Source organism: Leptonotus elevatus, chromosome 1 (assembly GCF_054856555.1).
Source record: "Leptonotus elevatus isolate MCC_2025b chromosome 1, RoL_Lele_1.0, whole genome shotgun sequence".
Taxonomy (NCBI): domain Eukaryota; kingdom Metazoa; phylum Chordata; class Actinopteri; order Syngnathiformes; family Syngnathidae; genus Leptonotus; species Leptonotus elevatus.
The window spans coordinates 2,623,379-2,634,431 of record NC_141239.1 but is presented as its reverse complement, the minus strand read 5'-3'; the positions used below and the strand labels follow the sequence as shown (position 1 = coordinate 2,634,431).

The 11,053-nt window shown below is 38.9% G+C and overlaps 1 protein-coding gene across 1 annotated transcript; it reads left to right on the top strand.

Annotated features, from left to right (window-relative positions):
- Positions 1-876: 876 nt before the first annotated feature.
- On the top strand, positions 877-5,941 carry LOC147180328 (uncharacterized). Its single transcript, XM_086081605.1, has 3 exons — positions 877-1,000; positions 4,668-5,386; positions 5,471-5,941. The coding sequence occupies exons 1-3, from the start codon at positions 877-879 to the stop codon at positions 5,939-5,941; spliced, it is 1,314 nt and encodes a 437-aa protein (XP_085937731.1).
- Positions 5,942-11,053: the final 5,112 nt, after the last annotated feature.

The following is an 11,053-nucleotide window of genomic DNA, read 5'->3' as shown; positions in this document are numbered from 1 at the left end:
CAATGCAAATGCAATACATTTGTACTTCTGAGCATTAGGGGAGCGTAAGATATGATAAGTGTGCTCGACTCGAAGTGCAATGGCGTGTCATCACTAACCTTTATTAGAAGGTAAGTGTTGCATTCAAACCTTGCAGCAGGAATTTGTGAAAGCCACAGATGACGAAACTGGCCAAAAGTACAAATATTGCATATATCAGTAATATATCAGATACTGCATCAAATGTTTGCTACTAGCTAATGCCAGTACTAGAGCAATAAATTAAACTCATAACATGTGATGGTTAAATCGCATCCCTGATAATAAACGTTCAGTTTACGGTACCTCAAAATGCTTGTTCATCTTGATGGCAAATTTTTAATCTGCACATTCATCACAATAAATCCAATTTAAACTTTACATATCGGGAACAACAGACTGAAAAAGGGAATAATGAGACCTCGCAGTTTTTTGTCTTTCTAACTGCAGCAAAAATGGCGACATCTGTCGATGACTTGATGACAGTGCTTGCTCCCAAGCCGACAATCTCCAGCAGCCAATCATATCGCAGTGGGGGCGTGTCCTGCCTGACTTCCGACGCAGATCTACTTTCGTTTCTTCACGTAACCAGACTTCCTCCGCTAAATCATTCTTTTCGATTCCGTGCTGAACCGACTACAACCTCCAAACAGGACGTTAATCCCTACTTTGATGGACTACGACACCATTGATCAAATCTCAGCGTGTGAATGAACTCGTTTCGGTGCGCGTTGATGCTTCTTGCCCTACTTAGCTTAGCTTAGCTCAGTTTAAATCGCTAGCTGCTAGCAAAGAGAAGCACATAACACGTCGTCAAGAAGAGATCAAGTGTGACTTTGTTGGCATTATTGTGCTAAAATGTTTGCAAAAACGGCACCAAAGTACGAGGAGGAATTATTTGGAGTAGAAGAAGAGAACGAGCAACATCTTGAAATGCTGGACGATGTTTACGAGGAGCCTCGACTTGTGCTACACACAGCAGGTTTGTACACTTCTTACTCTCCCTTGCTTAGCACTGGGACTACTATATAGCGTTAAAAATATCAAAATGCAGTCCTCATTACTGTACACAGTAAAATAATTCCAGCCATTATGTTATTGTAACTTAAGTGCATACTACGTTTTCACACATCAATACGTTTTCAATTGATAACATATGATCAAATGTGAATAACTCTTTGAAGTGAGTTTTACAACAAAATACAATTTGAATATGTTAACTTGACTCTATGTGCTAAGCTTAAAAGTAGAAGCCGCATCTTGTAGCCACAAAGCCATGTTAATGCAACACACATATCGTGCCTGAAAGTTACATTTGTTATATATAGAATATGATATATCCTTCAAGCAATCAATCAATCAAAACTTTATTCATAACACACACACACACAATAGAATATATGAATGCATAAATGGCTGGCTACAGATCAGGAGAGGAGACATCACAATATGCTTTGCTAGAATAACTGTGCCTTTTATTACCCGCAAACAGCAATAAACACTTTTATACTGTGCTAGAATAATTGTAAGTTTTATTCCCCGCAGACAGTCATCAATGCCTGTGCTTTGCTCGAATGATTGTACCTTTTATTCCCCGCAAACAGCAATCAATACACTAGAACGTTAAGCAGCATAATATGATCATCATCAGCGCTTACCTTGACACTAGACCGGGGAGCCTACGGTCCGGGTGAAGCGAGCTGCAACAACGGCTGGGCAATCGTACGTGTTCCACAGCGGACTCCGTCCGGACCGTGTGCCGCTCCGTCTTTTATTCGTTAGCAAAAAGTTGTGAGCGTGAGAAACCGGGCTGTCCAAGCCCTCTCCCAGACACTCTCGAAAACATGTTTGCGAAGCAGGGAAGGCTGTAGTATAAACAAGGTATTCACTCCCAGGCTGATTCCGCCCTTTATTCACAAATTGTTGGGCACCTGGATTCGTACAACAGTTCAGGACAACAACATATCCTTATATAAGAGGTTACATGAGGACATATCAAACCATGGTTATTTTCCCTTCAAACTCCCTTGAGTGAATCACAATAAATCTAGCTTGTGAGGTTAAGGTAAGAGGGCTCAAAGACTAAAAAAAAAAAAACAGTGAAAATATCAAATAGATCAATAATATATATATATATATATATATATATATAGTTAGATAAGATCGAAGCAAAAGTAACTTCATTTAAATATAAAGAAAGGTACATTAACTCTTTGACTGACAGACGTTTTCAGAAAAGGGATTCTGTGAGTGCCAGCCGATTTAAGCATTTTGACTGATCTTTCAAGGTCCATAGAATATTTTCTGTTTGTACTATGGAAACACACATACTACCAAATGAAAGATTGAACTCTCATCTTTCATCAGAAAAAAAAGTTTGTTTCTACCTTATTGCGTTCTTCAGTAATCAACAATAGAATATGGTTAGTTTCATCCAAATGCTCTTGTTTTGGACCAAAATACGGAGAAATCAAGCTTTTAGTGAAACTATATTATAGTGAAATTTACACTTATTTTTGTCCATGAATGATGCCACAAACACCTAAACAGTGCTTTACTTCTATAACACACTACCAACAAGAATGAAAAAGTGTTTTTTGATAGCAAAATACGTTTATTTACATTCAACAGTGTAACAATTTGACTAAACTATTTACAAATGTGTGCAACTATGGTACTATTTACAATTATGTTGGATGTTTCAACGACAGTTTTTCTTTTTGTGTAACACTCCCCTGCGTGCAAGGAGACGCAACAGGATTTGCACAACACATTAGTTTCACTGCGATTGCCTCTTCGCGTGCAGAAGCTACACTTTCTTGCCGGCCGTTTTTTCCGGGGAATAGCAAGTATATACTGCAGTGTGTGTTGCCATCAAGTCTACTATCAGGATCATGCTACGGTTACGTTACGGTGGTGTTACGTCTGGCTTCCTCATGTCCTTCGGTTCCTATACCGGGTGGTAAGAGATGTTCTGATCCATCTTATCCACTCCATTCATGGTGGCATCGTAGTCCAGAACCAGTGTCTTCTCCGTGATCAGACTGTACCCGCTCCTCCGATGAATATGCATTGGACTCGGGGTACTCTCCATCGTCCGGTTGTGCTCCGCGTTTTCCAGCGTTAGCATCGCTAGCCGGTGAGGCTTTATGACGTGACCATCGTCGCGCGTCAACGCTTCCAACTTCTGCGTTTTGTTTTCGTGCTACTACTAGCATTCTCTGCTAGCGACATGTCATGATTACGTGAAGAAGTGCAGACTTATAACCAGGGTTGGAAGGGTTGCTTTTAAGGGTCTCATATTATTCTTTCAACATTCTAAAATACTTCTCAAATGTGTAAAAGACATGTCTGTGACATGCATTCATCAAAATTGACTTTGGATCTAATATTTTTGCTGTCCCTCAATCAGCCAAAAAAACACTCTGTTCAAAACAGCCTGTTTTAGGGGTGTGTCACTTTTATGTAAATAGCTGCACCAGGCCATGTCTAAGCCACACCCTTCTCTCTCGAAGGGGCAGTGGTTTCTGTCATGGTAGTGATAGAAAACGTTCTTTGTTTTCTTGCGTGTTAAAATAAAACTCAAAGTTGAGATCGGTGAAGAGGTTTTCTTGCAAGAGATTTTTATTCAGAAATTTCTGATGCCATGAAGGATCCTTACTGAATCAGCATCGGTTCCTAAATGTGCCCCCCTTCTGGGCTCATCCCAACTTATACAAAAATTAGTGTTTACAGAAAATAGTCTCCCCCTCCTGTCTCCTGTCCTTGTGGGAAGAGTGAAATACAAAAACAGATAATAAATCTTCAGCTCGTATCTTAGTCCACTCCAGATGTAGGAAAATAATTGGTCCCGGCACTTCTTGGACCGGATAATTTATGGACAGAAACTCTTCTTGCACTTTCAAACATATACTCCTTTAGATAAGAACAGAAACCTTATTAGACATTCCTTTCCCAGGGAATGGAACAAAGACACTTTACATCGAATAACATTTGAATTAACTGTTTTCTTATTACTACACAGCTATAACTAAATTCAAAACGGTTAAAATATCAATTGAAACAGTAAAAAATGTTAACAATGTTAACAGTAGCCATGTGCTAATGTTGTGAATGGAAGCGACTGGCCATGGCAGTAGAAGAAAAGAAAAATACAGACATGTCTCTTACACATTTGAGAACTATTTCAATATGTGGAAAAGTGGCATAACGTTTTACCATAAGGAAAAGTCGCATAACGTTACTACAGAGACTATGTTGTAGCGTTAGTTTGTGATTGTTTAGGCAACGGTTATTTTTGCCGTAACCGGCAAATCTCCCACAAACGTTATTTTGGCGTGCAATGTCTCAGATTTGCCGTGAATGCTTCTAGACATTTACAAGCGGTTATGAATAAAACAAATGTGCACATTTAGGCCGTTTCGCCGAGACCGCTTAGCGGCCGGTTAGAAACAATAATACACAACATCAAGGCGCGCTAGAGATTTGACTTAACTCGACCAAATGTATGTTTGCCTTCTTGTGTCCCGCAGACGTTGGTGAGAAATGTCTTCGTCCTGAGGAACAGGTGGTGAAGTCTCCTCATGTGAAACAGGAGGAAGAAGAGCATCCTTACATCAAAGAGGAAGAAAAGCCCCTTTTCGTCAAAGAGGAGGAGTTTGAGGATGATGTCACCAGGACACCACTGACCTTTGCCCCTTTTAAGAGTAAAGATGAAGTCATGGGTGAGAGTGAGGAGGACAGAGGGGCGGAGCCTCCAAGCAGCAGCTCAACTCCTCAACACATGGAGACAGAAGGTGATGCAGACCAATGGGGATCATCACTAGCACAAAGTGATGACATAAGGTCACAGTCTACTGACACTGACGATGATGAATACGCTAAAGGTGATCATGCTGACAACAACCGCTGCAAATGTTCTCAGTGTGCGAAAACATTCAGTTCAAAATGGAATTTGAAAGTTCACCTGAGAAAACACACTGGAGAAAAAGCTTTTTCCTGCCCAGACTGTGGCAAAAGCTTCTCTCAGAAGGGAATTTTAACAAAACACACAAGAACCCACACTGGAGAAAAACCTTTTTCCTGCTCAGACTGTGGCAAAAGCTTCTCTTTCAAGGGACATTTAAAAATACACAAAAGAACACACACTGGAGAAAAACCTTTTTCTTGCCCAGACTGTGGCAAAAGCTTTTCTCATAAGTCACATTTAACAATACACAAAATAACACACACTGGAGAGAAACCTTTTTCCTGCTCAGACTGCGGCAAAAGCTTCTCTCAGAAGGGATATTTAACAAAACACACAAGAACCCACACTGGAGAAAAACCTTTTTCTTGCCCAGACTGTGGCAAAAGCTTCTCTAACAAGGCACATTTAACAATACACAAAATAACACACACTGGAGAAAAACCTTTTTCTTGCCCAGACTGTGGCAAAAGCTTTTCTCATAAGTCACATTTAACAATACACAAAATAACACACACTGGAGAGAAACCTTTTTCCTGCTCAGACTGCGGCAAAAGCTTCTCTCAGAAGGGATATTTAACAAAACACACAAGAACCCACACTGGAGAAAAACCTTTTTCTTGCCCAGACTGTGGCAAAAGCTTCTCTCAGAAGGGATATTTAACAAAACACACAAGAACCCACACTGGAGAAAAACCTTTTTCCTGCCCAGACTGTGGCAAAAGCTTTTCTCATAAGTCACATTTAACAATACACACAAGAACCCATACTGGAGAAAAACCTTTTTCCTGCCCAGACTGTGGCAAAAGCTTCTGTGACAAGGGACAATTAAAAAGCCACTCAAGAACACATGCTGGGAAGAAACCATTTAGTTGCAGTGTTTGTGCTAAAAGATTCTCTTGTAAAAAGCTTGTTGAGACACACAAGTGTGCTGGTGAGAAAAGCAGCGATCTTTAAAGCTTAAAAAGATGAAGGGAGTGAGTCTGGTGTGCTGTAAAAGTGTAAATGATTTTGAATAAAATAGAGAGGGAGGAAATAAGTGATCCCGCTTATTTAAAAAATGTTCAGACTTAGAAATTAATAAGTCTTTGATTTTTATGGCAACTTTATTTTAACAGTGATAGACAGAATATCAGAAAAAATTTGAAAGCATGACGCGGGGGGGGGGGGGGTGAGCATTTTGTTGAGGGAGATCATTAACCAGCTCCTCTCGTGTCGTCCTTCGCTGATCTCGACCTTTTTCATATTGATTAAGACCCCACGAGCTGATATCTTGCATGGAGCCCCCCAGAACCCAAAATGTTGCAGCAACAAAACTTAAAGGGGAAGTCAACCCAAAATGTTCTTAACAATATGTTGTATGTGCCTCCACTAGTCTAAAGACGGCATTCAGGTTAATATTGCGTTTATCTTGAACATTGCTCCAGTTCCAAGTGTCAGCGGCTACGACAATGACCTCAAATCATGTCGGATATCTTTTGCAGTGAAAAAGTATTTGCCCTCCTCCCAAATTCTCACTTTTATTGCAGTTTTCCCACTTGAATGATTAAAATCATCAAACAAATGTCAATGTCAAAGATAATCCAAATAAACATGCAATGCAGTTTTTTTTAAGTGGAGATTTTATTTTTTAAGGACAAAACACTATTCAAAGCTGCCTGGCCCTGTCAAAAGTATTCACGTTCATTACGTTCATAGATATGAGGGTTTCAGAAGACTTAAGAAGAATCAACTCCAGCTTTACTTAAAAGTGTAAACGTAATGCTTTCAAAGCTACTCAAACTATGAATATGAAATGTTTTTAAAGTTTTCTTTTAATGTGTTTAAACGCCAATGTATGCTTTAGTAATATTGTAAGCTACTTTTGTTTTCTCTGCTTTGCTTCCGAATGTCGTTAACGGTTGTGTTTGTTGACGTTTGTAGGTGTTGTGTATTTGCTTATGTGAAGCACATTGAGTTGCCTTGTGTATGAAATAGAAATAAAATATAGAAGAAAAAGCCACCTTGCCATTTTCCCTAATTAGCGTGGAAAATACCTTCAGGGACACACAAAGCCAGATGTGCAGTATGGCCACGTTCGGAGTGTTTTAAGTCTCGGCTTAAGACCCACTTTTATTCCTTGGCTTTTAGTTCAGCATGAATTGTGTGGTCCGCGTGTTTTTTTTATTTAATTTGATTATTATTTCATTTTTATTATTATTTTTGGGGGGGTTTAAATATATTTTTATTGTATTTATTCCTTTATTTTACTTATTGTATTTTAGTAACTTATTGACTTTTTTTAAATTATTGTTGGTTTTTACTAGATTTCATGTGTATTTGGATCTCAATGTGCAGCACTTTGGAAACACTTGTTTATAAAATGTGCTTTTGACATAAAGTGGATTGGATTAGTTTAAAAATGATCACATTAAGTAAACAAACTGTACAATGCAAATGCAATACATTTGTACTTCTGAGCATTAGGGGAGCGTAAGATATGATAAGTGTGCTCGACTCGAAGTGCAATGGCGTGTCATCACTAACCTTTATTAGAAGGTAAGTGTTGCATTCAAACCTTGCAGCAGGAATTTGTGAAAGCCACAGATGACAAAACTGGCCAAAAGTACAAATATTGCATATATCAGTAATATATCAGATACTGCATCAAATGTTTGATACTAGCGAATGCCAGTACTAGAGCAATAAATTAAACTCATAACATTTGATGGTTAAATCGCATCCCTGATAATAAACGTTCAGTTTACGGTACCTCAAAATGCTTGTTCATCTTGATGGCAAATTTTTAATCTGCACATTCACCACAATAAATCTAATTTAAACATGCATTTAAACTTTACATATCGGGAACAACACACTGAAAAAGGGAGAAATGAGACCTCTCAGTTTTATGTCTTTCTAACTGCAGCAAAAATGGCGACATCTGTCGATGACTTGATGACAGTGCTTGCTTTGAAGCCGACAATCTCCAGCAGCCAATCATATCGAAGCGGGGGCGTGTCCTGCCTGACTTCCGACGCACATCTACTTTCGTTTCTTCACGTAACCAGACGCCCTCCAGCTAAATCATTCTTTTCGATTCCGTGCTGAACCGACTACAACCTCCAAACAGGACGTTAATCACTACTTTGAAGGTCTACGACACCATTGATCAAATCTCAGCGTGTGAATGAACTCGTTTCGGTGCGCGTTGATGCTTCTCGCCCTACTTAGCTTAGCTTAGCTTAGCTCGCTAGCCGCTAGCAAAGAGAAGCACGTAACACGTGGTCAAGAAGAGATCAAGTGTGACTTTGTTGGCATTATTGTGCTAAAATGTTTGCAAAAACGGCACCAAAGTACGAGGAGGAATTCTTTGGAGGAAAAGAAGAGAACGAGCAACATCTTGAAATGCTGGACGATGTTTGCGAGGAGCCTCGAGTTGTGCTACACACAGCAGGTTTGTACACTTCTTACTCTCCCTTGCTTAGCACTAGGACTACTATACAGCGTTAAAAATATCAAAATGCAGTCCTCATTACTGTACACAGTAAAATAATTCCAGCCATTATGTTATTGTAACTTAAGTGCATACTACGTTTTCACACATCAATACGTTTTCAATTGATAACATATGATCAAATGTGAATAACTCTTTGAAGAGAGTTTTACAACAACAACAAAATACAATTTGAATACGTTAACTTGACTCTATGTGCTAAGTTTAAAAGTAGAAGCCGCATCTTGTAGCCCCAAAGCCATGTTAATGCACCACACATATCGTGCCTGAAAGTTACATTTTTTATATATAGAATATGATATGTCCTTCAATCAATCAAAACTTTATTCATAACACACACACACAATAGAATATATGAATGCATAAACGGCTGGCTTCAAATCAGGAGAGGAGACATCACTCGGGGAGCCATCTGCACCGAGAGCAGCACACCACTCACAACCACTAGGGCGGAGGTATGGATGGAATGCCCAACCCTCCCCCGGGCCACATGGGACAGCACCCAAACAGCTGCAGCTAACCAATGCTACCGGGGCAGAGCAACCGTGCCAGCAAGCTGAATTCTCGCGGTATTTGTGAGTTCACAAACTCCGGAGGATGCATCTTGTACTGCGCCCGCTGATACGTTTGCAGGCTTGCAGCCAACATTTTTTAGGTCGGATCAATCGGGTGTTGTTTAGAGCAGGATGAAACCAATAAGTGCGGATGGCGGGGGGAACAAACCTAACCGATGAATGGACGCTGCAATTAATTCTGTTCTCGCAGAATTACTCACCGTTTCCTTGTTGAATTTGAACAGCGAGAGACGCTTCGTGCATTTTTATCTGGTAAAGATGTTTGTGCTTCTCCCGCCCCCTCCCTAAGATGAGAAGACATTTTCATCCGTTGCCTTGATTGGTTCAAACAAGCGTGCAAAGATGCATCATCGTCCAATCGACTCGAAGTATTGTACAGCAAGTCACTCCTTTCCCAGATGGATCTGCCGAGTGAAGTTCCAGATTGATATATGTTTATTATATAGTTAGACAAGATCAAAGCGATAGTAACTATATTAAAATATAAAGAAAGGTACATTAATATGAACTAAAATCTACATTAAAAAAAACTCTTCTTGAGCCTGCTCTTAAAATCTTGAACGTTCTTTGGGGCCCTGAGTTCCTCCGGCAGACTGTTCCAAAGGCGAGCGAAGGCTGTAGCACTGAAAGGACGCCGTGAGTGTACTCGTTTTTCAACAATTTTCCACGTTACGACCACAAAAACAAATCTATTTATTGAAATTTTATCTGAACGATGAACACAAAGTAGCACACAATCATGAAGTGGAACAAAATGTATATTTCATTAACTAACTTGTTGTATCTCTCCGCCGCCCTGCAACTACGTTTAACACTTGGGCGTTATTTTGTTTTGATTAAATTCTTGTAGTTTTTGCCAAAATCAGGCATTTCCTTTGAAGTGATAAGTGATTTATGAATATTTGTTTCCCTTTCAACTGCTCAGAATGTTCACAGGCATCAGACCTATCTATACATATATAGTTTAACATATAGTTGAACTTTTTTTTTAATGCCCTCTATGGACAATAATAGCAACATTATGCTAACAGCAAAATTAACTATGCTGTATATATATATATGTAAAATAAAGGTCTAATTTGAATATTTCATATGACGTATATTTAGAGGCTTGAATAAGTCCATAAGTTATAACAATAGATTTTTTTATGCATGCCCAGTTTTGACACAATGGCAGTTTTCTGAATAACACAAAATTCTTGTAATTTTGCCCAAATCTGGCTTTTCCTTTGAAGTGTGATAATTTAGTCATTTATCAATATATTTTTTTTCACTTTAACCGCTCAAAATGTTCAGTATTATCAGACGTATCTATACATATATAGTTTTTTTTATGCCCCCTATTGACGATGATAGCATCATTATACTAATAGCAAGACTAACTATGCTGTGTATATATATGTAAAATAAAATACTAATTTGAATATTTCATATGACATAGTGTTTTGTGGAAAACACTACTTGACCTTTATATTTTTATGCAGGATCGTGAGTGGTCGGCCGCAACAATTAATACACAGAGACTGATATGCTTTGCTAGAATAACTGCCTTTTATTCCCCGCAAACAGCAATAAACACTTTTATACTGTGCTAGAATAATCGTACCTTTTATTCCCCGCAAACAGCAATCAATACACTACAACGTTAACTCTTTGACTGCCAGACGTTTTCAGAAAAGGGATGCTGTGAGTGCCAGCCGATTTAAGCATTTTGACTGATCTTTCAAGGTCCACAGAAAATTTGCTGTTTGGACTATGGAAACACACATACTACCAAATGAAAGATTGAACTTTCGTCTTTTATCAGAAAAAAAAGTTTGTTTCTACCTTATTCCGTTCTTTAGGAATCAACAATAGAAAATGGTTAGTTTCACCCAAATGCGCTTGTTTTGGACCAAAATACGGAGATATCAAGCTTTTAGTGAAACGATATTATTTCATGCACTCTAGTGAATTTTACACTTCTTTTTGTCCATGAATGATGCCACAAACACTTAA

What these genes read in the sequence shown, in the direction of transcription:
- LOC147180328 (XM_086081605.1), top strand. Translation starts at nt 877, where the DNA reads ATGTTTGCAAAAACGGCACCAAAGTACGAGGAGGAATTATTTGGAGTA. An exon ending in ACTTGTGCTACACACAGCAG is followed by an intron (nt 1,001 to 4,667) that starts GTTTGTACACTT and finishes TTTTCGTCAAAG; the next exon opens with AGGAGGAGTTTGAGGATGAT. An exon ending in GCAAAAGCTTCTCTAACAAG is followed by an intron (nt 5,387 to 5,470) that starts GCACATTTAACA and finishes TTTTCTCATAAG; the next exon opens with TCACATTTAACAATACACAA.